A 27,640-nucleotide genomic window follows, 5' to 3' on the forward strand; every position below is an offset into this window, starting at 1 on the left:
CTGATGGGCACCCTAGAGTGCTTTCTCCTCCCTTTCTAACATGCTAGGTGCCAAAAAGAAATTGCAGACTTATTTGTCTGAGAAAACCTATTGAGGATGTCTATGAACCAGTTATTGGCTAGGAAAAGGTGAACTCTATTCGTGGGAAGATATTTCCAAACTACTTAGAAGGACCAAGACTGGGTGGCAGCGCTGCTCCTGCAGCTGGTGGGACACAGTCGAAGCTCGGTGTTAAGTTTGTTGTTCAGTGTTTATTAAGTAGATTCAGTCTGGTATATGATATACAGTCTCAAAAGGAAAAGGGTTCCACATACTTATGACATCAGTGCATTTAGCAGTAATACCATGGAGATAACCGCTCATTAACAGCTCATTGGTCTTCTGGTAAGTGAGGGAAAGAGGGCGTCGGCCTGTGCTAGTCATTCCACAAACAAAACAGAACTTAGTAGCTGCATCACGTAGAAAGACACATCCTAAGAATTAAAGTAGTAAGCCACGTTTACCGGGAAACTCACTGTACAGAACACAAACACTTTATAGAGCATTGAGGAGGAGGTCCTCACCTGCTTAGAAGAGCCACATTAAGTTGCATAGGTGCATATCTGTAAAAATATAATTTAGCGGTGAAACCATTGATTAATAAAGTCACCTTTAAAAGTTGGTGCCATCCACTGCTTGCGGTAAGTGCCTTATGCTTACTGTCTGGAGCCCCTGACCCTCCCCTGAAGTGCTTGTGTCATCTGCACTCAAAGTCACAGTCTCACCTTACACGGAACTCATGTTCTTCCAAAGTGTGTCTCACTAATGCCAGCAGATTGATGGCCTCTTGTGTTGTCCCTAAATCCTGCCCGGCTTGCTCCTGAAGGCCCATGAGTTCTCTTGACTGACCTTCGATTTGCCTCCTCTCCAGAGAAGAACTTCCTCCCAGAGCTGGACAGTAAAGTCCTGCATTCATGTCTCCTCTGTGTGCTGCCCCCGCCCAGCTGGCAGGGGGTGCTGCCTTCATTCCTAAGGGATCTTACACATGATAGAGGCACTGGGCATCTACCCGGCAGAATGGGTTGGCAAATCTGAGTTCCAGGTGGTGAAGGTTTTTGTTTTTAGGTGGAAATGGGTACAAAGTGAGAGGTTTTGTTTTGTGGCTTTGCTAAGCAGATGAGCTAGTGAGGTGCAATCTTCCTCCTCGAGCGCGCGTCTTGCAGAAAACACAGGGATGGGGCATCTGTACATGTAAACAGTACACTTCCACTGAGTCCAAAATTAGGAGCAAAATACAAAGGTTCACATTGGTCTTAGGTAGATACAGGCAAGAGAGGATTGAGCTGTTGCGCTCAGAAACAACAAAACAAAGTCTCTAAAGCACCACTAAATTATATAAAAATCAGACCACGGACGGATTGAAACTGGTATTCTGGTGAAATACTTTACTATCTTGTAAAAAGTTTTACAAAAAATTACAAATTAAAAGTATCAACCCTCTGAGTTCAAAGCAGCATTTTGAGAATGAACTGGTAGTTAATCCTATAACCACCTGTGGAGTCATTTGTGGCCCTTGAGTAATAGGGAGGGACAGATGGGTTCCACCTGTTCAAAGTCCTCTTAAGACCCTCCTGGCCCTGCCTGCCCCTCCCCAACACCGTCCTTGGGAATAAACTGTCCATTTGTTGAGTGGTGAGAGACAAAAATCCTTTCAGATGGGTCATGTACACTATCAGTGGTCTAACAGATCGCCCACCACTTCTCTTGATAAACCTTCAGGGATCTGCCCTGCAAGGACTCTGCACTGGCATGTCCATTGTGACTTGAGACACCAAAGATTGCTGTGTGCCTGAGGCTTCCATCACACTGAAGTGGCTGTAGGACAAGGCTTTGGGAAGCTCCTCCTGGGAAAAGGCAGGCCACAGTCAAGGAGGGAGGCTCGAAGCTGCATCTTTTAAAACAAAAGGAAAACAGAACAAGTTCCCTGACTGAATAGGTAATGGAATCCTGTGTCCACACTAAACTCTCCTGGTATGGCTGCTCGGAGGCTTCAGGGACCACTTCTCTGGGAAGTAGCCCAGGTCAACATGCCAGCATCCGCTGTCCTGCAGCCCCTCTGGGAACCATCAGCACTGGCATTGGTCCTATTTCTTTCGAAAGCAAAATACATGGTATGCTCACACCACACTCCGGAAGCAGGCTGCTAGTGGCTGGTCAAGACCGTTAGAAAACACCACTCAGCTATAGAGTATGTTCGTTCTTACGGATGTGTCCTGTGGGGTAGAGGGAGGAGCCCCTGCCTAGTCTCTTCCCTCCTGTCTTCTTCCAAAAACGCAAGCCATTTGTGTCTAGTTTGGGTACTGCCTCTGCGAGCAGACACAATGTGGTAAGCAATTTATAACAGAAATTCTAGGGCGGCGATTGTCTCTGCCAATTTTCAACATTTTCACAAACTGCCTGGGGTAACATTTTGCAAAAGATCTACTGATTACTTTGTAGTATTCACACACAAAAATAAATATTTACACAAATTCAAACATCCAGGAGTCCTACTGAGCAGGTGGGGAACTGGGCACATGTTTGGCCAGCTGTGGGGAGGCCTGGGCACTGGAGTTTGTGCTGTACGAAGGGGCTCAGGTGTCCTGGCCCGGTCCAGAGGCCTGGTGAGCGGGCACATGAAGGCAGAGGTGGTGTGGCTGGGTAGGCATTGTAGGCCATGGGAGAGACCACATTTATCCCCAGTGTGGAAGTGAGCAGGGTGGGAGCCCTGCCTTACAGCCCTGAATCTGAACAGGTAGGATATCTGCACTGGCACTGCCTGCCTACCCATTTGAAGGGTAGTCTGTCAGGCTGCCACAAGCAGTCCCTGCCATAAACCAGTTTGGGAAGGGGCACTTGCTCTTTGTGGTTATCTTAGTGTCCACTCAGCCCTGGCTCCCTTGAGGCCTCTTTGCTCTGAGGGAAGAAAGGCAACAGGGCTTCTGCCAGCTCTGGGCAGGGGCAGGCAGCAGAGTGCTGCTGTCATGGCTACGGAGTGTGGAGGGAGAGGCCCCCTGGCCTGCTGAGGTCTGGGTGAATCCCTGGTTTTAGCAGCACTGGTAGGTATTGCACAGAGCAAGAGGAAGTGCCTGTCAGGGAGGAAGGAAACCAGGTCAGCGTTTTCTTGTCTCGTCACACTCCAGGGACTAGGTTTCTTACAGGATAGGCCTTTCCAGAAGAAAGTTTGATCCTAGGAGAATGCAAGTAGTTCTCCACTTCCACCGACGAACTGATCCCTTTACTCCCATCGTGAGGTGAGGAGTGGAAACCGTAATTCACCCTTGGGCACACAGATGCTTGACCAAGAGAAGTGGTCCCTCAAGCAGGTTGTCTGGGGGCTGGGTGGGGCCTGTGTTGATGAGACCTGGGTCCTTCACCAGCTCCAGACACCATCCTGTCAAGCGTCTCCAAGAGCCCAGGCAAGGGCAAGCTGCTGGGTTTACGGGCCAAGCCCTGCTGGGCTCTGATTTACCTCCCAGCAGAGAGATACAGTGTGTGGGAGTTGGGGAGACAGCCATTCAGAACATACTTGGAGCACATCCTGGAAAAGCCCACGCTGGAGTGTGAGGTAGAGTACAGGTGACCATGTGACTGGGACTCTGTCGGATGTGTGGCTGCTTTTGTTTGTAGGGAGTGTGGGTGAGGTCCCTCTGTTTGGCAGTGTCCCTGTGGCAGCACTGGGATCTGCAACAAGACAGCCTAGTGGAGTGTGGTGGCCTTCCCAAGGGTATGCTGGGCACTCAGGACAGTGAGCTGGACCCCAACTCTGCTGGCCTCCAGCTCACATAGTGTAGTGATAGGGAATGTTAGGTACAGGGCTACATCCTTCTGATTACACAGACACAGACTGGCAATCTGTACAAACACAAAAGAATCCATTTCAGAAAAATAAATTACTAAGGGGAGAGAAAGGGTCCACTTTTGCTCTTCTCAATAAATATGCAATTCTGCTCACCTAAGACTTGAAAGGTAATTATTGGGGGGGAGGGGAGTTCTAACATCAGGGTCCACAAAGGTGATTCTAAATAGAGCTGCAGCCCCCGTGCCTTTTCAGGGTAGCCTCAACCCTTTTAGAGCTGCCCCGCTGGCCTCTTTCCAAGCAGGTCAGAGCACCCATGTGGTGAAATTAAAAAAAAAAAAAGTGTCCTTGTGCCCAAAGTCTCAGATGCTAGGAGTGCAGCTAGAGACAGCTCTTTTGGATCCCACCTCTTTCAGGAAACAGTGTACCAACTGGTGAGGCAGGGAGCTGGGTCCAGGCTGGGACAGCCTCCTTCCCTGGCATCGTGCACTCTGAGGGCCAGCGGGGTCAGTTCTGCTGTAAAATGAGGTTTTCCAGTTCATCTGCGGACCGCAGCAGGAAGGCTGCAGACTCTCGATAGCCTGCGATGAGCTGTCGCACCGCGCTGATCTCCGTGGGGCTGAGCTGGGCTGTGGGCATGGTCCTGCTGGTGCTGGTGCTGGAAGGGGTAGGCGTGGGAGGAGTGGGGGTAGAGGCCCCGCCTTTCATGCTGAGGTCTGTGGGCCCTGTAGAGAGGGAAAGATGATTTAGAGTCTAAGGTTTAGAGGAAGCTGACACCCCTGTCTGCATCTGGGCATAGAATTAGAAGCCTGGTCTGTTTCTCCAACAGCTGAATTCCCAGGATTTAGAATGGGGATTTGACAGGACAAGGGTTCTAGGGCAAGCTTAATTGTCAACCATATGACAGGAAAAGGGAACTGGAGAGCGCTAACCAAAGTCACCTACAAACAATGGAGTGAGTGGCAAGAACATAGGCTTTGGGATCAGGCACAGCAAGGGTCTAACCTGCCTCTACCTGTGCCTTTCACTACTCTCTGAGGACTCCCACTAGACAGACAGACATCCCAGCTCTGGCTCCAGGTTAGGAAGAGGCAGCTTGAGATGCTGAAATGTCTCCCATTAACTCCTGAGCCCTGCCACTCTCCAGGAGGAAGTCAAGGTTGGAACAGGAATAACAGTCCCAGAAAGGGACTGTGCTACAGGCACAGTTTGGAGGGCAGCAGGGTGGGTGTGCCTTTTCTCCAGAAGAAGGCTGAAAGGGGAGGCTGCCACCCTAGTGAGCACCCTGCCCCTAGAGGGTTCATGGTGCTTGTGGATGGAAGACAGCCAAGGCTTGCTTTGCCTCAGCACCTCAGCTCTTTTTCCTCTGAGGAGTTTCTCTGTGCCAAGTGAGGAGGCCGATGCTCCTGGAACAGAAGGGCACGGAAGAGGACAGAAACGTCTGCTGTCCTCTACTGGCTCACTATGGAGGAAAAAAAAAAACCAAAACCCAAGCTCTTAAAACCTGGGATACAAGCTGCCTCTGCCCATTAGGAGCTCCATAGAGTAGGCGGCCTGCACTGGAATTCAGCAGGTCTTTCTCTGCCGTCTCATGGGCAATTTCTGAACTTCTCTGCGCTTCCGATGCCAAAGGAAAGCAAGGAGCCGCCTCTTGGGAACAGGAGCTTCCATAAAGCGTGGGGAAGCACAGACAGCCCAGCAGACAAACTTTGTAGCCTTCTGGAGAACTAGCTGCAAAGCCTACCAGGAGATGCGGCTCAGCAGGCCTTAGGGAATTTAAACTAGACTCCCACTAGACATGGAAGTAACTGGAGCTTGAAAGGCCTTGTATTTATCCAGAAAACAAGCAATGAAGAGAGCTGGGACTGAGAGGCCATGTCCGTGGACCCCCTGCCGCAGTAGAGAGTTTATTTTCCTGGCTGTTGCCCTTTTTTCTTCTGAGTCCCCACCCACATCCTTCAACCTGGAAGCTATCTACGGGAGTATATATTGTTCCAGGTTACTTCCCTGTGGGCTGATGGCCAGGCTTGTTCATGGTGCACTTGCACAGATGTATTAGAGATGGACAAAACCTTGTCTTTGGAGACACCTACACTAGAAGTAACATCTAAGGATAAATTGTGGAAACAACTGTTGCTAAAGAAACTCAGCATAGCTCCTTATTGGGAAAAGAAGTTGGCCTCTGTGATTGTACAGTTTGTTGTTGGTTTTTAATTTTTTTGATATACATTGGTGTTTGCATGTATGCCTGTGTGAGGGCATCAGATCTCCTGGAACTGGAGTTACAGACAGTTGTGAGCTGCTATGTAGGTGCTAGGAATTACACCCAGGTCTTGTGTAAGAGCATCCAGTGCTCTTAAAACTGCTGAGCCATCTCTCTAGCTCCTGACTGGACAGTTTGTAAACACAGTTATTTTTCCCCTCTGACCAGAGGATGTAGGTAATTTGCTAAAAAGTTTCCTTGGGGCTGGGGGTATAGCTCAGTGGGTAAAGTACTCGCCCTGGGTTCAATTTCTAGCACCAAAAAAATAACAGCCGGGCAGTGGTGGCGCATGCCTTTAATCCCAGCACTTGGGAGGCAGAAGCAGGCAGATTTCTGAGTTCAAGGCCAGTCTGGTCTATAGAGTTAGTTCCAGGATAGCCAGGGCTATACAGAGAAACCCTGTCTTGAAAAACCAAAATCAATCAATCAATCAATCACAATGTTCTTGGAACTAAGATACAGAACAATTAAGTCTGTTGCAATCAAATATGGAAGGAAGAAGAAATGTATATGACAAAAAACCCAGCAGGTGAGTGGCTTCCATGCGAGTAGCGTCCACTAGCTTCTAGATATCCCAATTGCAAGACTCAGAGGGGATGAAATAGGTTTGATTTTCTCTGGTTGCTTTTGATTTAAGCAATGCCTGGGGGTAACAGGTCACCTACCACTGTCAGAGGTGGCCCCAGGTTTCTTTCTTTCCCTCTGTCCCCAAATCTCAGCTCCACTGTTCACTGCTGCTTAGAGAGCTTACCATCCCTCCAGTCCCTGATCTGATCTGGGGCCATCTCTGCACAGGCTCCATTACAGCTGGGCTGGTTGCTAGTGTCCCCTAGTGGGCACAAGCTGCCTAGCACCCCAGGCAGAGGGGCGGGGTCTGATTTTACCTGAGTTCGTTTCTATCTCCGAGTGACAACATGAGCAAAGCAGGGAGGATGAGCCATTAGCAGAGCTGTTGTAGGGTCCCAGAAGCAAACAATCACCTGAAAGGCTGTGACTGGGCAGGATGGTGGGAGGGATGGCTCTGTGACCCAGTAGCTCCTGCTTATTTCCCCCAGCTGCTGGAGCACTAGTGCTCACGGAAAAAGGCTGTTCCTAGCAAGGAGGAAAATGGCCGGATCTCAGTCCTACCCATCTCAAGGACCAGCATGTCCAGAGATGGGATTCCTGGGGCAGACAGCTGCCTCCTGATCTGTTCTGGATGTTGCGCATGTCTTTTGGGACCCATACACTCATGAGAGGCCAGGGAGCCACCATAGCTGTGGTCCTAACACAAGCCACGCTGCATGTACCAAGTAAAGACTTACTATGTGCTACCCGGACATGCCTTGGGCACCAGGCCATACCTTTCTCCATGGTCACCTGGTACTCATGTTCCAGAGCATTCTAACCTGCCTGACCCTGAAGCCCATGTCAGGTACTCTAACTCTAGCAAAGGGACTGGAAGGAGGGTGGCTCTGGACCAGCCATTCTACCCCTGGTGTGCACCATGCTGGCCTGGCTCTAGGGATTAGGCCCAACAGCCTCTTATTTTAGGTTAAGACGCATTAGAAGGGATGAGAGGCTAAGCCCAGGCAGGGACCTTCCAGACACCAGCACTTCCTTACCAGTTGTGGGGCACAATAAGCACGCAAGATGGAGCCAGGGGAGATGGCCTGGCCTCTCTCTGAGGACTAGGAACCGGCCCTCTCCCTCACTACTCAGGGTCAGTCAGGGGTCTCCTAACCCCAGAGCTCACCGGCCAGCAAGTGCTTTTCCTTCTTTCTGCCCCCTTAAGGCAGCAGCTTGATGTCTTCAATTTCCTTCACTCCTTGGCCCCTGAATAACACGGAGGCACACTGCCTCCGCCTCCTGCCCTGTCCCTGAAAACATTCTCATCACAGGGTTGGACAGACCAGGGTAATGGAGGCCAGCCAGGCACAGGTCACAGCCCTTCTATGCTTAAAGCCTGTCAGCGCCCAACCCCTACCAAAGCCTAGTAGCCCCCTGACCCTTCTCTTCCTGATGCCACTTCTAGAGAAGGTCTCCATGCCTGATCTGCTCCAGAGCGCAGGAGGTATCTGTCCTCCCCACCTTGGTGTGGCACGGGCAGCAGAGATTCCTAGGAAGCACTTGTCAAGCTGCCCAGCTTAGGTATGGGGCAGAAGAACCAACCCAATGGTTTTTTTTTGTTTTTGTTTTTGTTTTTTTGTTTTTTTGGATTTTGTTTTTTTCTGAGATAGGGTTTCTCTGTATAGCCCTGGCTGTCCTGGAACTCACTCTGTAGACCAGGCTGGCCTCGAACTCAGAAATCCGCCTGCCTCTGCCTCCCAGAGTGCTGGGATTACAGGCGTGTGCCACCACCGCCCAGCCCCAACCCAATGTTTAACCATCATCCAGAATACTTAAATGGGGGCACCGTGGGTGGAGGGGCTAGGGCTGGGCCAGATCCTGGCTTTGCTGCCAATTCACAGGGGACTCTCAGGGAGTGGAACCAGAGAGGTGCATTTGTAGTAGCTAGCAAAAGCAATTACCACCGGAGATGAAAAGGGAGCCCAGGTTTTTCCTGACCTCATCTAAAGACTGGCTACTAACGGGGAGCTGAGCCATTGCCCCGCTCGCTCTTCCCAGGGCGATTATGTAGACCAAGCTAGACACTGCTCTGGACAAAGCCAGGCCAGACTCCTACTTACCATTACTGTGGTTTCCTGTCTGGAGGGAAGCAGAGGGCTGCAGGTTGCTGCTCAAGGACCCATAGCCACGGTAGCTGTAGTTGAGGCCACCGTTGACATACACAGGGTCCTGGGAGTAGGCAGAGGCTGGCAGTGAATAGGTGGAATGGGCGATGGCTGTGGAGTCCCGAGAGTGCTGCTTATCCAGGGCAATGGGTTCTTCCTGCAAAGGAGGGATGACAGTGCTGGGAAACCCAGGGGACAGCAAGCCTGGTCACTGTCCCTGTCGTGAGGTAGGAAGAGGCTGTTTCCTGGCACCCACTGATGTGATTTGGTCTGGGGTATCCTGCTGTTTCTTTCTCCCTGGGCACTTTGCCTCAGGCATCCCCCCTGATTACATCTCTCTATGGACATACTATGTTGTCTCTACTTTGTAGAGACAAGGGCCTGATCTCCTCGAGCCAGGCTCTTTAGTACTGGGATTATAGGCGAGCACTTCCACCCCGAGTCCGCCTTCCTTCCACAGGTCTGCAGTCCTGAGTGGCAAGTTCCTCCAGCACTCCCCACCTCTCTCTTGGCACCCTGCTCTCTCCATCCTCTCTGGCCACCACAGTGCTGCCCTCCCAGCCCCGCTGCAAGTATAGGCAGGACCCCGTGGGTGAGAGCCCTTTGCGCGTGGCCGGCGTGAGTACACACCTGCGAGGACTGGTAGATCTCCAGGCGCATCCGCTTAGCCGCCTTTCTCGTCTCACTCTCACAGGCAGCTGCTAGGATGTTCTCCGCCATGGCTGAGGTCAGGTGGGGAGGGGTAGGTCTGGTCTGCAGGCAGAAGAGACAGTGCTGGGGTCTGGGGAAGGTCCTGGTCAGGAGGCCAGCACCTGACCACAGCCCGGTTTCCTCATTTGGGAAACAGGCCTACTGGAAAGTTGGGGTGAGGGGTCTGGAGTGGCTGGGAGGAGGCGCTCACCATCTCCATGCCGTTCTTCTTCATGCGGCGGCAGGACTTGAGGTATGTGCGAATGCGCTTGCGGGCCCGCTCCTGGAACTCAGGGAATTGCCGGCTGCATGACTCAATGATGGCCTGGATCTTCTCCTTGGGCTGCTTGGAAATGGGCACCATGCGGTCCAGGTTCTCATCCACGAACAGCCGCACAAACATCTGGGGAGACACAGGCCATGAGAGGGAGCTGGCCCTGCCTTAGACCCATCCGTGTCCCACCAGCCCTGCCTGGTGCTCACATTGAAGGCCTTGAGCCGCTCGGGGTCCATGCCCTCTGAGTCATTCATCTTGTCATTGTCCTCGTGGTCATCATGGTCATCGTCGTCGTCATCCGCTGCAGGGGCCCGGCCCACTGTCAGGTCCTCAGGACAGCCGCTGACTTCGGTCTTGATGGAGTCGTAGCTCCCCGAGCTGTAGGGGGGCGACTGAAACCGGGCAAGAAGCAGAGACAAATCAGGTTGGTGAGCTTGGGGACCAGGGAGGCAAGCTCACTGGGGGGGGGGCCTCACCACAGAGCTCTGGCTGCAAGATCAGCAGCAAGCTAAGCCTACCTCCCACTGTGAGCAGAGGGCAGCAAGTCTGCCCTCAGTGCCCCTGGGCTACTGTTTGGAGGCCTGACTGAAACGACACACAAGGGCCTTGCCTCTTAGAGGCAAGGGGTAAAGTGTAGGAGCCGCTTTCTTGGTGGCAGTGCCCACAGCAAGACCCGCCATGTTGAGGGAAGGATACCAGAAAAGACTGCAATCCACCAGCCTCTCCTGTGTGCCAGGATCTGTTTGGGCTTCCAGGGTTCCTCCTGGATCCCCAGGGGACTGCAGCCTTGAGTTGACAAGTGAGCTGTCACCAGAGCAGCAAATGTGCAGTCTATCATGGGGAGGAGCAGATGGGCTGGGAAAGGGAACCAGCCAAGGCAGCAGGGCTACAAAGCAGGGTGCAGTCCCCAGCTCCCAGGCCAGGCTGCTTCTGCCTATCTCCTATCTCTCAAGGGATTGCTCCGAAGCCTGGGAAAACAGGTGTTGAAGAAGGGAGCGAGCAGAGCCCGCCTGCCTGCTGTAGCCCACCTTGGGATGGGAGGGACTTACGCACTCTGCTCCCACACAAATCCTTCCCTCTGTCATACTATGGGCAAAGGCGGAAGCCACTTCTTTGGTTGGTGGCATCCATTCTAGGGCTGGTCATATTATGGGAAGGACACAAAAAAAAAGATTCCCAGGAGCCAGACGCTCTGTGTGCCAGGGTCTCTCTGGGCTTCTGGGTTTTCGCAGCTTTCACCAACTGCCTGTTTTCCCTTGGACTATGGCTCCTGCTTTCTCCTGCTTCCCAGCTACTGGCTTGCTTCTTGTGATCCAGCTCTGCGACAGCTTCCTGCCCTCAGTGCCGGGCTCTGAGCTGCTGTCATTTGCTTTTTAAAGTTTGTGGCATGCCCTGACTTCAGCATCTCTTCTCTCAAGGACACTGGCATGTAGTGGGTAAGTTAGACCCAGGAGAAAACACAGTTGGGTCAGGCACAGTGATGTGGCCACAGCCTGGCCTAGAAGAACCTCGTGCTTTTCCTGAGGAAAAACTCAACAGATACATGTGTCTGGTGCCTCCGGCCCTCAGGCCCCTCTCGCCATGACCACACAAAGACTTAAGGGGCAGAATTCCAGCCCTCCAGAATAACAGTCTGGGGTCAAACCATCTACAGGGCATAGGGCTGGCTACTAGCTGGCTCTGGACTAGTCAAATCTGTAAGTGATTCTTTAGCTGAATCCTCTGCCAGGGCCAAAGTAGAATAAAAAATTGTCCGGAACCCTCAGTGCCCACCCCTGTGCCATGGTATGACCATGGCAGAAGTTGGCTGAGGGCTCCACTGAGGCAAATTTGCTTCCACCCTGGGGCAGCTGCTCTGTCTGTCCCTGTACCTACTTCCAGTCTGATCCCCAAGCTGTGCTACACATGTGACACCATCCCCACCCTGTCTGTCCCTTTAGACCGTGTCCTGAGCATGTGTCCCATGCCACCGTGAAACATAGACAGGCCAGGGCAGAAGAGTGTGGAGAGCAGGCAGGTGGCTTCAGAGGGGAAGAGTTGAAGAGGCACCCCAGGAGAGCTGGCACCTGTCAGGATAGGGTGTGGAATTATGGCTCCTGGCAGGGACCCACCTTGCCCACTCCTAGACCCATAGATCAGCTTGGTGAGGAGAAGAAGCTCACACCCCTCTTCTGCACCATCTGAAAATGCTTGGAGGGTTGCATTCAGATCACCTTTAATGGCTGGGCCCTTTGGAAGGCTTTTCTTTTTTTATTACTTAGGTCTTCTTATGGTAGCTTGGCTGTCTCTGTGTAGCCCAGGATGGCTTCCAACTGCACTCCCCCTGCTTCAGGCCAATTCTGAGTAGAGGAGTTACAGGTGTGAGTAAATGCTCATCGGTGTCAGATACTTCTGTCACAAAGGTGCCATTTGCCGTGCTAGTCCTTACAGCAGACTGTGTTCCAGGAAAGGGGACAAGTCACAGAGACATTACCTGCCACTTTTCCATCAAGGCAGGGACCATCAGACCCATTTCACAGATAAACACTTGTCAGTGAAGTGAGACCTATTTGGGGCAGGCACCCTCAGTCATCTGCGTTCTAGTGCGGATCACGGTGGTGAAGCGACCACAACGACTGCCCTGGCTTGAGGTCACAAGCTCGCTTCCAGCTCCACTGCAGTGTGCATGACCTGACCTCCAACCTCCCAACCTCCCAGAGGCACACAGCCTGCAGCCCACACACCTCAGGGGTGCTCTTTACCCCATACTTGACGCGACTCCGCAGCCCATCGGTGCCGCAGCCATCTGAGGGGTAGGACGGTGTGCCCAGAGCCGTGCCCGGTGGCAGCTTCTCACACAGGTTGATGGGCTGCTCCTCAGCGGTGGCAGTGAAGTCCATGGGGGCTGCAGCTCCGTTGCCATTCATCTCAGGGAAGGCGGGATCACCCTGTGTGCTGCTCGAGGTGGATGGGTTCAGGGTCGAAGAGCCATTGCCGCTGCCGCTCTCGGAGGAGGAGTCATCTGGAACAGGAGCCCTGGGTGTGAGGCCCTGTCCCTTCAGCCACTGTCCCCCAGAGGCCCTGCTGGGTGTAGTGGCCTCAGCTCCTCCCCCAGAGTACCTGCACTGTTCTGTTATCCTTGCAAAACAGAAATGTGCTCTGCTCTGTATACCAGATGCTCTGGGACAGGAAGTGAGGCTCAGGCTTACCACCTGGGCTGAGGTGGGAGCTAAGTGGTGTGTGTGATCAGCATATGCAGAGCTAGAGGTTTCTCTTCACCTCCAGACTTACAAATGCCACAGGCAAGCTCCACTTCGGGCAGCCTACCACAGGTCCTCAGACACTCCCTGGGCTGCAGAACCAGCCTTATCCTCCTGCTCAGAAACTGCCTCCCCTCTCTTCCACCTTCATGTCCTTCTGCACAGGGAGGGGCCCTTGATTTTCCCCTTCCTCTGCCTGACAGCTCCGCTGCCAAGCTCCCCGTTCACCCTGCCTTCCCGTACAGAGTCTAAGCCAGATCTGCCCTCTGTGCCGGCCAAAAGGCCTCAAGACAGCGCAAAGCCAACTGCTGTCTGGGGGCTGTATCAATCGCCTATGGTTTCAACTGGTCTTCCTGCGTTCCGGATGCGGGAGCCCCCTGCTGTGGAGAGTGCAGCACTGCAGGATCCAGAGGATAAACTTCAGCTCCGAGGGAATACACATTTTAGATAAATTCCAGGCGTCTCTTTCTACAGGTCCCAGCCTCCTGCTTCGTTAGCTGGGCCGCAGCCGCTACCCTAGACCTCCCGGGCTCACTGTGAGGTGAGCAGAGCACCCACGTGGATTCCAATGGGGCTTAGGTATCCTGGAGGCTCTGCAGCTAAACCCAGCAAGGGCGTGGGAGGGTGGCAAAGGGAACCCTGAGCATACCCTGGACCACCCTGTTCTCTAGGGTGGGGTTGCGCTGACCCCACCCCCTCCCCGAGCCAGCAGATTATGAAGATTTAGTCTCCAGTGTGGAGCACTGGGCACGCGCACCGCCTGAGCGTCCCCATGGTGACTGAGCAGCAGCTCTAGTACTCCAACCAATCACTTGCCTCTCAGCTGCCTGAGGGCGGGGCTGGTCTGCCCATCAAGCAGCCAGGGCCCTGAGTGGAGGGGGATGGGGACATGTGGTGCAGGGGCATTCCTCCCCTCAGCTGCTGCAGGTCACCTGGGCAAGGCTGCACCATCCAGGCCACCTTTAGGCCACACTGCTCCACTTTCCCTTTGTCCTGTGGCCTTGAGTCCAAGCCCTGTTCTGGGCCCTCCCTGCCTTAGCCCTCTGCCCTGGAAGATGGGCTGAGATTTTCCTCTGGCAGTATAACCTAGAAGGTTAAGAGAAAAACAAATTGCCTGACAACATTAACTGAGCAACTACTGTGTACTGGTCCCGTTCTAGACACAGGAGCAGTGGTGACTAAAACCAGGGTGCTGGTATGCCTGGGGGACCAGCTACATCTTAAGGAAGTTTGGGAAACTGAGGTATGAGGTGCACCTGCGCAGCAACTCTCCAAGGCCGCTGCTGCAGCACTTCTGCTGCCCTCCGCCCCTCTCACAGCCCAGGCCCTCTCATCTCAGGGCTGCCCTTTGCCGCTCTAGCCTCATGACCTTGCAGCCTGCCCTCCCAGTTCCCACCCTAGCCCCGTAGCTCCCGTGTCCCTAGGCTGGGTTAGGGCGTTGTCTGCCCTGCTCCTTCTGGTTGGGCCCATTAGAGAGGGCTTTCCCGGCCTGGGCCTGCCGTGCTGCCTCGCCTGGGAAGGAGGTGCTCCCCATTGTCCCAAGTACCACCTGAGGTCTTCAGAACAAAGCTGAAAACCCTCATTAGCTCATTAGCTTCTGTCTGTTCTTAGCCACTTCCAAGCTATGCCCTCTACTTTGGTACCATCACCCACAGGCCACTTGATCGACCTGGAGGGGCACTAGATGCCTCCTCTGGAAGGATATAAGCTGCTCTTCATCAGACACCATGCCAACAGTCACTGCATTTACCACAGGCACCAAAGTTTTAAGGCCAGTTACAGTGTCATACCCACCCTGCATGGGGACAGAGAAGGACCGCCTTGTCTGCCTGCTTGGAGCAAGCAGCATGCGCGTGGCTGTGGAGCTGCCCAGGACACACAGGGCAATCTTGGGGTCCCAACCAAGGTCCAAGTCAGCTGTGTTGAGAAGCTGCCAACACTACTGCCTCGGCTGCAGGCCCAGGCTCACGCTGCCTGACTTTCTAGAAAGAATAGGTGCTGGCTGCAACGGGGGCACCCATCTGTCTACTGTCAGATACCATCCCTGTCTGGCAAGGAAAGCGGTTGAATAGGTGAGGCCCCCAGGACACCAGCGCTGGTAACTGCTGTGGCCATGGACTGCAAGCATATGAAAGAACCTGCAAACCCAAACCATTAGGTAAATATCCAGAATTAAAGATCTCAGGCACCAGTACACCATTAGCATTTTTAAAAGCCCCTAGAAGCAAATAGGTAAAGTGTGATCTAACCATACAATAGAAGACTGCGCCTTAAAATGAATGAGATTTAGATAAGTGCTGCGGCAACACAGAGGAACTGTAAGGGCGTTATGCTATGTGAAATAGACACGAAAGGATAAATAGTGGATGATTCCACTTAGCTGCACAGGCTAGAACAGAGGCATTCACGGAGGCAGAAAGTGAAGAGGAGCTCCCCCACGCCCGAGGAGGGTGCAGAGCTGCTGTCTGGCACGATGAGAAGTTTGGGAAATAACGGCACTGATTGTAGTTTGAAGTATACAGTCCGGAGGGCTTGTGTTTATTTTACCACAAAAAACTCCAAGTCAGTGGGGTCCTCATGTTATCCACACTGCACCTGGGGCAGGATACAGCCCACGTCTGAGGTGGAAAAGCAACTGAAAACGGCCACATTCTGGGGTCCTCCCCAAAGCTCCCGTTCCTATACAGCTTGATCCAGTGCCACCTGACAGGAAGCCTGAGGCTCCCAACCGGAGAGGCTGGCGGGTTTCAGCATAATGCAGAGAAGCTAAGAACAGGGTGGATAACCTCGAACCTCCACTTCTCTTTCACAAATGACCCTCACATCAGTAGCACAGGATTTCGGGGCCAACTCTCCCCGGCACGGAGCAGGCAGTCGGAAGTGAAAGCTGCTTCGACCCAGCCCCTCCTCCCTTCTTCCTCACCTGCTTCCTACACAGTGTCCCCAGACTGCAGCATGGACACGTGGGGCCCCACGCTGTGACATCAGAAGTGAGAGCGCTTCTCCTGGTCCGTACTGCTCCGCCCTTCCTTCAGAGTTTCCGTGGACACGGCTCCGGCCGTGCCGACCCCATCTCATCCTGGCACAAGCTCTGGCTGCTCTTCTGCATGACTCCTCCAGAGGAAGTTGGCCCTAGAGCCACATGATTGTAGCCGTGGCCCCTTTCTCCCATGGGGCCACGGGGCCTACAGCCATGTTCTCGCCTTGCAGTCAACCTGCCATCTCCGGCGGCCTTGGCCTCTGCACTTCCGTCACCTCTTGCTGCTACACTGTCCCTGGCTCTGCAGACCTTGCTCTTTACTTCCTGTTCCTTTACTTCCGGGTCTTTGCTTAAAGGTTACTGTGTCAGGAAGCCCTCCCCAGCCCAGCCCCCACACTGACATGCTAACCTCTTTACCTAGTTTTCCAGCACACTTACCTCCTCACACTGTTCACTGATTGTGTCTGTACCCTGCAAGTAAGTTGCCCCTGGGCCTTAGCAGAGCTCTGGTAGTTAGGCCTGGATCACTCCTGCTTCCCTGTAGCCACACCCCTGCTTCTGGCAAGGGCCCCTGGGTCTCCTATGGCTCCTCAGGGAATCATGTACCCAGGCCTGGCCAGTCAACATTATAGTCACTGGTAAAGAGTCATCTAACCAAGCTGTTCCCACAAAAGTCAGACTTGATCTTTTCTACCTGGGGGCAGCTAGAGTTGCTGGGGGTGTGTGGGGGGGAATCCTGGGCAGTCTAGAGATAGGCTGACACAAACTTCCAAAATTTGACTATACCTTAAACCAAAGATAATCTTGCACTATTTGGTTAGGAGAGCAACACCTTCCTTATTGTCAAAGCTAGCTGAAGGCCACTCTGCCATGTAGATCTGCTCTGGTCTCTGAGTAAACGGGGCTGGGGCAAGGGCCTGGGAGCTGACTCTATGCTTCCCGCCTGTCCTGGGAATGAACCAGTCTCACCTCCTACCCCGCATGGTTCAGGAAGAGGGGACAGAGCTGCAGCAGCAAGGGTCTGATCCACTGCAAACTCCTCGCTCTCAAGAAACATGACTTGAGAGGCAACCAACACCCTTCATCTGAACGGCATATGGCGGGCTGGGCCACTGCTTCCGGTGAGCCTCACTGGCAGCCTGACCTTGGGCACAGCCACCTCCTGGGCTCCTCTTATCTGCAACCCAGGGAGTTGCCGCTGACGCCCTCCCTGGCTCCAGGGTTTTATGACACCATGAAATAACCAGCTGGCCCCGCAGCACTACAGGCCTGGGGCCCTGGCCAGAGGAGACTATGGCCTCTCCTCAGGGGTATTCTTTAGGACCTTCTCAGACATGGAACCGGGAAGTAGAGACACAAGGTGTTCAGGTGGCCCTCCTGTCCCCACCTGGCCCTCCTCTAGAGCATGCACCCACCTGACTCCAGACCAACACCTGCAGGGTTCAGCTGCCCCCCCTGTGACCAGCCTAGAGCGCTGCCCCCCTGTGACCAGCCTAGAGAGCTGCCCTGGGGGCTTTCACGAAGCAGCAGTGTATCCCTTCTGTCCATTTCTACAAAAATGGGCACCCACATCTTGGCAAAGGGTGACTCCCCAGGCTGAGAGGACCCAGAGCCCACCACCTGTGCCTGCAGAGCCTGAGGGCAGGGGAGGCCCGCCATGCCCATCCACTGTAACAGGGCGATGTGCTGCTATTCAAATGGGAGAATTAGTGATGAATGGGGGAAATTGTTCCTCCTTCTGTCCCGTCTCCAGAAGGAGACAAAAACTCCTTTTACCTCAGCAAACAATGCCCTTATGTGGGCGCCAGCGCCCTGCAGCCTGCACAGGCCCAGCTCTGTGCAAACCACCAATCACCACTCTGGGCTCTGGGGCCATAGCCAGCGGGTCCCCTTCCTCAGTGGGCAAGCCACCCCAGCCCCTAAGCAAGGCTGGACACGGTGGCAAGGCCACAGAGCCGACATGCCTGGTGCCAGGCAAGCTGCTCGCTGGAGCAGGGGTGGAGGACTGGAGGAAGCATGGGCCCCTTAGTGAGGCTCTGGTCAAAGCAGCAGCCAGGCAGGGCTGGGGATGAGCATCAATAATTCACGCACAAAAGCTGGGAGCCAGGAAGGAGGTAGGGAAGGTGCAGTGCTAGAGTCGGCAGCACCTCCCCAGCGCCCCCGAGCCCAGGGAGCTGTACGTGCCAGGCAGGAGGCAATGAAGGTCAGGAAGGAGCTCCGGGCTGCCGGCTGAAGCTACACTCACTCCTCTGGATTTGGGCTGTACACCTCTCTAGGGCTCTCTACCTCACCCCTGCCTGTTTTGACAAAGGCCAGTGGCCTGGGTAGTGTTTACACAACGCATAGTTCCAAGAAGCACCAAGCTCCTAGAGCCCATCTGTGTTCTCTGGAAGCAGGCAGAGGGAGCAGGGGTCACATGGGGGCCACGGATCCAACTGCTCTAGGTGATAAGGCGACACTGGGCACGTGACCAACCACATGAGGCCTAGTCTCCACTTGATCTTCAGGCTCTGCTGTCACCCAGCTGTCTCTCTTAAGCTCCCTGTTTCTTTCCCTGTGGCTAATCAGCCCAGTAGGCCAAAGCCTGGGACCAGAGAGGCCGTGCCCCCAAAGCCTGGAACCAGAGAGACCGTGTCCCCAAAGCCTGGGACCAGAGAGGCCGTGTCCCCAAAGCTTGGGGCCAGAGAAAACGTGTCCCCAAAACCTGGGACCAGAGAGACCGTGTCCCCAAAGCCTGGGGCCAGAGAGAACGTGTCCCCTTCTTGGGCTCTACTCTTTTTTGTTTTGTTTTGTTTTGGCAGAGTCTCATAAATTCCAGGCTGTTGCCGGGTGGTGGTGGCACACGCCTTTAATCTTGGGAGGCAGAGGCAGGCAGATTTCTGAGTTCGAGGCCAGCCTGGTCTATAGAGTGAGAGCTATACAGAGAAACCCTGTCTCAAAAAACCAAAAAGACTAGAGATGTGTACCACCAGGGCCCAGGTTATACAGTGCTGAAGAAACCCAGGCTTGTATGAATGCTAGGCAAGGATTTACCAACTGAGCCACAGCCCACCATACTGACAGCTGGACCCACAGCACGCGCCTCCACAGTGCACCGGCATCTCAGCATCTCTGTCTTGCTTGTAGGTACCCAGGCCTGGGCTCTTAGTGATTCTAACCATGCAAGTGTTCATATTTTCAAAGAAGAGTGGGGGTTGTTTGGAGTTTGGTGGTGGCTTTTTGTACAGTGCTAGGAATGGAACCCAGAGCTTCATGTATGCTAGGCAAAACCATTAATTTAACAATGTATTGTAAAGTCAGTTGCAGTGGTGCAGTCCTATAAGCCCACTCTTACATGAGGCTGAGGCAGGGGTGTCACCTCTGACTATACATAAGACGTCAAGTCTAGCCTGGATTATGAAACAGGACCCTATCTCAAAAAAGGAGACCGAGTTTTATCTAATAAACCCAACGTATTTCAACAAGTAATTAGCACCATGTTTCTGTTTTCATGATAAGGCCAGTAAAGCAGGTATGTCTTCCTGAGTGCCACACACCTCTGCACCAACCCTCTTAACGCTCAGGAGATGCACACAGCCCAGATCTGTAGATCTGCAGGGACCCCAGGGTCAGGCCCCTGGAGAAATTCCAAGCTACAGATAACAAGGTATTAGAGCTGGTGACCTAGGCGCTGGAACCACTTTTGTTGGCAGTCATGGACATCACGCATGCACCAGATCTGAGTGTCAGGCTCTGGGAGTAGAAATACCCATAGGGGAGCCTGCTCGGTGAAGGGCCGGAGGCTCGGTGGGGGTCACCAGTCTCCCAGAGAGAGCAACGGCACCTAGATGGCTTCACAAAGAAGGACTACCTCGGACTACCCCACCGTGGATACACACTGGCAAGTTATGCCCAGAGAAAAGCTTCCAGTATGGAGCCCTCGTCAGTCTGTCTTCCCAGGCCCCCCACTTCTTCTCCCTGCTATAAGCCAAGCACAAGTAATGAGAAATACCTACTCCACTAAGTTCCCTACAGCCAACCCCCACAAATCATTTGTTCTCAGAGCAAGCAGTGCCACTTCAGGCTACGGCGTGTGAGTGATTCACCGGGCAAGGCCCTGCCTGGGAGCTTGTGTGTGGAGTTGGCAGGCCCCTGGCAACCCTTCCTGTCCTCCCGGAAGCTGGTCTAGGGCTGGTGCATCCTAGTCCTTAGGTCAGGGTGATGATGACAATGACACTGTGGCCCAGCTACTTCCTGGTTCCTGGAAGAGTCATCCTCAAACAACTCAGGCCAGGGTGGTACCTGCTGGGGTGGCCCTACCCAGCCCCTCTTCAGCAAAGCAGGGCCACCCCAGCAGAGGAGGGGATATTGCTGGATGAGGGGAGTTTGCTGGTAGCAGGCCTAGAATCTGCCAGATGGCCCTGAGGCCAGGACTAATCTCCCAGATGGGGGAGGAGGAGAGGGCGGGGTCTCCATCCCCCGTGTTTAGCAGTGACTTCATCCTGATGGGCCCCAAAACTTCTCCTGTCCTAGTGTCCTTACCAGGCAGCGAGGGGCCCCAGTAACATGGACAGGCTCAGGGAAAGACCAAGCTCCGCCCGATCCTGTGACAGTGGAGTTCCTTAGAGCTGTCCCCTAGCTCCACTTTGCAGGCCAGGTCTGGCCCAGCCTGGCACTGTGCTGTCTGCAGGCCAACCAGCTTGATGGATACTTTTTGTGACCCAGGATCACTTTATGGACAACCCCTAGAAGAACTGGAACTCTTGAGTAGGGGAAGAGGGAGTCTACTGCTGTAGTCGGATGTTTGGTGCCTCAAATCAGAGCAAATAGCTCTTGCTTTACAAGGGGTGAAAAGGGTGCAGGCCTGGCCTGCAGCCTCATAAGACATCACTTGAGACAATCACAGGGTCAGGGCAATGGACAAGATGAGGACCCGCAGTGTGGGGCAGAGCAGCTCCGTTTAGAAGTTCGCTGTGGGCAGCGAGGGGTGTAGGTGGGCTGCAGAATGCTGTAGATCCTGGGTTCAATCTCCAATAGCGCTGAGATTTCTTTAAAAATAAGATGGGGCTGGAGAGATGGATCAGAGAGCTCTGGCTGCTCTGCAGAGGACCTGGGGTCGGGTCCCAGCACCCACACAGTGGTTCACAACTATCTGTACCTGCAGTGCCAGGGCATCTGGCACCCTCTTCTGAACTCTATTGGCATCAGGCACACATATATGCAGGCAAAATATCCATACACATAAAATAATAAAAAAGAGCCCAATGTAGAGTTGGGCATGGTGGAGCAGGTCTGTAATCCCAGCACTCAGGAGGCCACGAGAGGACTGAAAGTTTACGGCCTCCTTGAACTGCATAATGAAACCCCTATATCAAACAAAGCGTGTCTAAGGCCATCCTTAGACAGGAGGCTGTGGTGGGTGCCACTCCTTCTTCCATGTGATAGTAACCAGACCACTGTCCACTCCTGAGGACTGAGTCCACGGTGACTAAGCTGTAAGGGCCCAGAGCTCCACACTCCGGACAGGACTGCTCCCGCCGTGGGAAGACCCAAGCTGGCACCGTCTGGCTCCACACCCATTCAGCCCTTTCTCTACTAGTCATGCAACTACTGACTTGATTGTCACTTGCTAGGAGTGCTCTGGGTGGCAGCACACAGGAGGCACACTGTCACCTGGCTGCCTCTCCCCAGACAGCACCATTACCTCTCAGCTGTCTCCTCTGCTTGTGTGCAGGGAGCAGAGGAGGAAGCCCCAAATGAATGCGCACTGTTGCCATGGGCCTGGCTATGTCAAAGACTCCAAAGTCTCAGACCCATGCAAAAACTGGAAGGCCTTCTCCAGGCAGGGTTTGGGGAAGTGGCAGGGTCTGCCTGCCTTCCAGGCATGAGTGAGAATATTGACAATGTATGGAGGACACGCCCACCACCGCTTTCCTCCCAGCAGTTTACAGCCGGAAGACTGCACAGACTGACCTTACCAAGATTAGCTAACCCTGTCCTTGATCAAGCTGTGTCTCACAAACCCTGCCTCCTTGTTCTGCTGTATACAATAATCCCGCCTTTTTTCAACTCCATAGATTATAAACTTGCTGCAGTTTTTCTATCCCAGACCACCCAGTTCCAGCTTTCTGTCTGTTGTCCATCTGTCTTTTATTTTTTTTAAAAAAAGATTTATTTATTGTTATATGGAAGTACACTCTAGCTGTCTTCAGATACACCAGAAGAGGGGATCAGATCTCATTACAATCCATGCGGTTGCTAGGATTTGAACTCAGGACCTTCCGAAGAGCAGTCAGTGCTCTTAACCTCTGAGCTATCTCTCCAACCCCCCATCTGTCTTTTCTTCATTCCATTGCTTCCCCTATTCAAGTCCAACTCCCTGGAGATCCGCGGCAAAGACACAGCAGCTCTGAGTCAATAGGCAGGGTCTTTATGGACTTGGGAGTCCCAGGCAGCCCCTGGACTCCACCCTGTGGGTGGGGCTGGAGCAAGCTGTGAGAGTCCAGGCCCTGCTGCTCCACTACCTTGGGTTTTGACATAGGATCTTTGCTATGGAGCTTAAATTGTCCTTAGACTTGCTATGTAGCCAGGCTTACCTCCAATTCAAGATCCTCCTGCCTCAGCACTGAAGTTACAGGCATGAACCACCTTGACTAGCACTGGGTCCCTTTCTAAATTACCAAGATCTTAAGGTTAAGGGATACCACTCTACGTTTAGGAAGAATGCTGTGGGAAGAGAGGCCTAAGAATCAGGACTGGGCCAAGCAAACCTGGTGAAAGGCTTAGAGAATCTGGGAGAGGTGGAGGGCCTTTTGACCCACAGCGATCGCCGACACCACATGGTTTTAGCCTGAAGGTGCCAACGGGCCAAGAGCCTCACTTCCAGCCTGGCCTGTGCCCCTTCCCAGTGTCTACACAGCATGCAGTCCTCACAGCTCAGTAAGGTAGGTGCACGGATATTATCCAACTAGAGAGGGAAGTGACTTGCTCATGATCACACAGAAGGAAGGGCCTGGACCTGTATCCGATAGGAAAGCCAGCGCTTGAGTCCTTCTTTCCCCACAGGGAGGGAGAGAAGTGGGGGAGAGGAGAAGCTGGGAGGACAGCACCCCAAGACACAGATCTTGCCAGGAGAAGAAGGCTGGACCATTGTAAAGTCTGAGCCAGGGTCTCCAGGCTCCACTGCTTACAGCTGATGCCCAGCTGGCCGAAGGCCCCACTCAAAGCAGCAGGAGCCAGAAGGCCTGAAGCCTTGGTCTCCAGACAAACAGATCTAAGGCTCAGCAGAGGACAGGACCCACCTACAGGAAGCCAGGTTCAGGGAAGTTCTTGGGCCCACAGAAGTAGCCCTGAACCCTCTTAAGCTGCCGTGTGGCTGTGGCCTCCCTCGCTCGCCATTCTTGGCTGCAGCTTGGGATCACAGGAAGTGTCCGGTCATTGGGAGCACAGGCTCACTCTGTTTCCTCTGACAGGCGTCTCCTCTAGAAGCCCTTCCTGGCGTCTCCTCTAGAAGCCCTTCTCTGGCCCCCAGCAGTCCATGGCCACACAATAGTTATCCATTGAGCAGTTACACATGGCAGGGGCTAAGACAAAGCACAGGACAAAGGACTGTTGCTTCCTGTGACCTAGACAAGCTATTCCATGTCCGAGACCTTTCTAGAGGAACTTGGTGCATAGGACTGGGGGCTGGGGCCACAATGGGCTTGGGTCACTTGACAGATTGGACAACCTTTACTACAACAGAACCAATCAGTGACAGAAAAGAGAGAGAAAGCCATTATTTAAGGAGAAGAGTAGCGCACGCCTGTAATCCCAGCACTTGGGAGGCAGAGGCAGGCGGATTTCTGAGTTCAAGGCCAGCCTGGTCTACAGAGTGAGTTCCTGCACAGCCAGGACTACACAGAGAAACCCTGTCTTGGGGGGGGGGGGAGAAGAGTAGCACCGAATGATCCTCCCACCAAAAGAGTGAATGACTAGTGGTGGGAGAGGTCCGAGGAAAGCCCCCCAAATCTGGTGACATTTTTCCTTTCTTTTGTTTCTGCCCCAAATTCTCTGCAATGCACAAACTAGTGTAGTAAGGGAAACAGCAAGATCTCTTGGTACATCCACAGCGGCCACCTCTCCGGAAGGTGACAGCCCAGCAGGGTCCCTACTTCTCTCTGCTTGATGCTCTCCAGCCAGGGCTCTTTGGAAACACGGGAGGGACCTTATGGGTCACTTCATCAGACTGCTGGAAACCCTTCCCTGACTCCACCCCAGAGGGTGCTGGGCACCCGGAAGCGGCACTGGCCTGCAGGATGTGGAGTCCCAACCTAACTGAGGGAAGCTCCCATGGCCAGCAGGTCCCCAGGGACAGGCTGGAGGAGGGCCTCATCTGAGAAGGGCACACATTAGCCTGAAAGGCTCCAGTGCTCTGCATAATTCTTCCCAGGCAACCCCCAACAGCCTGTGCGCAGAAGGGCGGAAGCAGGACCCTCCACTGTCCCCTGGCTCGAGCTTCCTGTCTGACGGTGGAGGTGGGGATGAGTAATGTCCGTTCCCTGCCCCCATGCAGCCCTTCTGGAGGGCAGGCCTCAAATTTTCCATTCAGGAAGGGGCACTAGTAGAATAAGAGGCCTAGTAGAATGGGGGGGGGGAGCTGCAGACAGGGACCTGGCCCTGCACCACTGTCCTCCAGGGCCTGCTAGCTTACCTCCTGATGTGCACACACTCACACCTCCCTCCCTCCCTCCATCCATCCATCCATCCACTCACCCACCCACCCACTCACCCACCCACCCACCCACTCACTCACCCACTCACCCACCCACTCACTCACTCACCCACACACTCACCAGCACTTCCAACACTGCCTTGTGCTCAGTCCTGGGTTATGGTCCCTGGGGTGCTAACAATATGAGGACAAGACACAGGCATCACACAGAGAATCCCACAAATGGGTACTGAGAGGATGATGGACTCTTCAGCGCCAAGGCAACACCAGACTTCAAGGGCTCCACACAGTCTCAAGTGTGTCTGGCAGCCCATAGACCAGAAGCTCTCCCAAGCCTGCAGCACACACAGAGCCTTGGCAGACCCAAGTTAAAGTTCAGAGCCAAGAGCAGGTCTGGGGTACACATGGGCAGGAGGCAATGGGTATGAGGACCTTTGCATCTCATACAAAAGGCCTGCCAAAGGAGAGGAGGGCTCCTAGTGCTGACCAGGAGAAAGGACAGGATTAATGTCCTCACACTGGCAGCCACGACCCAACTGAGAAAGTCCTATTGAATGAGGCCTGCTGCCACCACCCGTGGCTACAGGGACTACAGAACAGGACCTCAGCAAAGAGAGTGGGGAGACGACCATAAGAAAGCCTGGAGAAAGAGGGCTGCTGACAGGGCTAGGAGGACAGGAGGGGACGAGGCAGACAGGGCTAGATGTGAAAGCCGAGGTGCACTCCTCTCTCAGGACCTGCCCTCCCAAGGCCCAGCCTCCTCCTACCTTTGTTAAAACTTAAAGAGAGAAGCCAGGAGTGGTGCACAGGTCTATGACCCCAACACTCGGGGCTGAGGGGAAAGGACTGGTGCTAGTTTAAGGGGAGTCTGGGCCATACAGCAAGACCCTGTCTCAAAATCAGGCAGAAACATAATTTAGAGAGGGGCCCTAACTGACTAGTCCCTAGAGGTATAACCTATACAAACGGCCTGGCTTCGCGCCATCGCTCTTGATCAGGTCATGGGTCGGGTCCACAGGGTGGATGTGCCCCGAGCCCTGCAGTCCTGGCTGACTAGGGTGCTGTCTCAGGAACAAAGAACCCAACTTGCCCCTCACAAGGAGGGGCCTCCATTTCCCTGGATGCCAAGCTCGGGGCAGGCTCTATAAATGTCAGCTTGCCTTTTCATTTGGGCCACAAACATTCAGCAGGCCCTAGTAATGGGCCAGACATGCAGCTGGAGGAGCACAGGGCGGAGCAGAGGCCAGCGCTAATACAAAGCACGACATACCTTACCCGACTAGGGGAGGAAGGAGACACTCAGATGCCTATCCATCCAACGTGCTCCAAAGGACTAGGAGGCAGGGTGCTGGGATGGACACACAGACAGAACTATGGCTGGGTACGGAGTGCATTACCAAGGCCACCTGCTGGGTTTGTTCCCACCCCATGTCCTTCAAGAACACTGAGAGATGTGGTCTCACCGGGGCCCACTTGTGGGGGCCAGATTTCAGCTCACATCCACACTATCCACACATCTGAGACAGCTGGAAGGCTATACCACGACTTCAGACTGTGTTCATGTCCAACCAAAACCCCGCGGGAAGTCCTTTTATACCTGGTCAGGAGAGACTAGACCTACTGGCTAATGCTCTGTATGGGATGAAAGCGGGTCTCTGGCTACCACACCGGCCACTGATAGATTACATTGGCGGGTCACGGTCAGTCCCCTCCTCCCTGCTCCTAGTTCTCCTGTTTGCCCTCATAAACACTAATTCTACCAGCAGACCAGCCTACCAGTGCCCATAGCCAGGAGCCTGAGGTATATGTGACTCCATCCTGCAGTGTGCGGCTGCAGACAGCTTCACCCCAGCAGTCTCTGTTTCATCTGCACTGCATCGTCACCAAGTTCTAGATCATAGCAAGGGATACCAAGGACAATGCAGCCCTTACAGAAACCCCCAGATGGTTTGTGCTGACTATCCTGAGGAAGGACCTCAGTCCACTGAGACACCAAGGTAGTGTTGTCGGGCAGTGGTCATAGTTGCAAAGGGTGCAGCACAAGCACAGCACAAGCAGATCTTTCAGAGACGGAGACAGCCTTACTACTCAGTGCTTAAAAACAAGTTCTAGATGGTTCTTGGGAAGGCGTACCCAAGGGTGCTTGCAGAGCACTGCTAACGTAGCTCTTAGTGGGCTGTTGGGTGTGGTTCTCAGCTCTGATGAGGCTGGAGGTCAGCTGCTGGGCTGTCCCAGCACCAGAGCCCCCAAGTGGTGGCCCCACTGGCTCCACCCATGGGAACGTCAGAAGGCCCAAGTCATCTGGAGGCTCGCAACACGAGGGGTCCTGCTGACCTCGGGATAGCAAGGCACAAAAAGCCTTTTCTTCTCCTCCAGGAGCCAGCCTCACACCCCACTCCTCACTCAGCCACCCCCAACTACCCAGCCCCAGGCCCAGACACTTCCAGCTGCCTGCAGGCTAGACTCCTCCCAGACAAAGCCAGACTCAGGCCAGGAGGGAGGACCAGCGTGTGGGTTCTGCCATGGAGATGAACTTTGACCCAACCACAGGCTCCTACCCCTTATTTACTCTTTAAGACTCACCCTTTTTTTTTCCAGAGTTAACATTACACCCCTTTTCAACCCTGTACCTCCCTCCCACATTCCAAGCCCTGACCTTTGACCCTCCTAATTGAGAGCTCCTACACCCCAGTTCTCTGAGGCCCAGCTTTGGACTCATCCCCTAATCCTAGTCACCACCTTCCTGGAAACAAGGGCCCTGCCAGGGAGCTCTGCCCACAGGCACTTTGCCACCCTTCCAGCCTGGTCAGGCCAAGCCTGACACACGGCCTAAAGACCATTCCCTGGCTATACATTGGAGCCATGGAATGGATCTCGGATATCTGACTTTGTCTCTCCAAGCCCAAGAAATAATCCAGAGATCCAGGTCAGGTACAAACTGCCTGGCCACTGACCAGGTAACCTTGTC

The 27,640-nt window shown here is 53.8% G+C and overlaps 1 protein-coding gene across 5 annotated transcripts in view; it reads right to left on the reverse strand.

Moving 5' to 3' along the window:
* Positions 1-231: 231 nt before the first annotated feature.
* The window catches only part of Nol4l (nucleolar protein 4 like), a 120,292-nt gene continuing 92,883 nt past the window's right edge, over positions 232-27,640 (reverse strand). For 4 of the 5 annotated variants that reach the window (XM_052183965.1, XM_052183967.1, XM_052183968.1 and 1 more), the window contains 6 exons: positions 12,485-12,762; positions 9,968-10,153; positions 9,696-9,887; positions 9,425-9,547; positions 8,750-8,951; positions 232-4,542 (listed from right to left, as the gene is read on the reverse strand). In XM_052183965.1, coding sequence (XP_052039925.1) covers positions 4,325-4,542; positions 8,750-8,951; positions 9,425-9,547; positions 9,696-9,887; positions 9,968-10,153; positions 12,485-12,762 — 1,199 coding nt within the window. In that variant the 3' untranslated portion in view covers positions 232-4,324. The remainder of the gene's footprint in view (positions 4,543-8,749; positions 8,952-9,424; positions 9,548-9,695; positions 9,888-9,967; positions 10,154-12,484; positions 12,763-27,640) is intronic. The other variant, XM_052183966.1, reaches the window with a different exon arrangement.

Source organism: Apodemus sylvaticus, chromosome 5 (genome assembly GCF_947179515.1).
Source record: "Apodemus sylvaticus chromosome 5, mApoSyl1.1, whole genome shotgun sequence".
NCBI lineage: Eukaryota > Metazoa > Chordata > Mammalia > Rodentia > Muridae > Apodemus > Apodemus sylvaticus.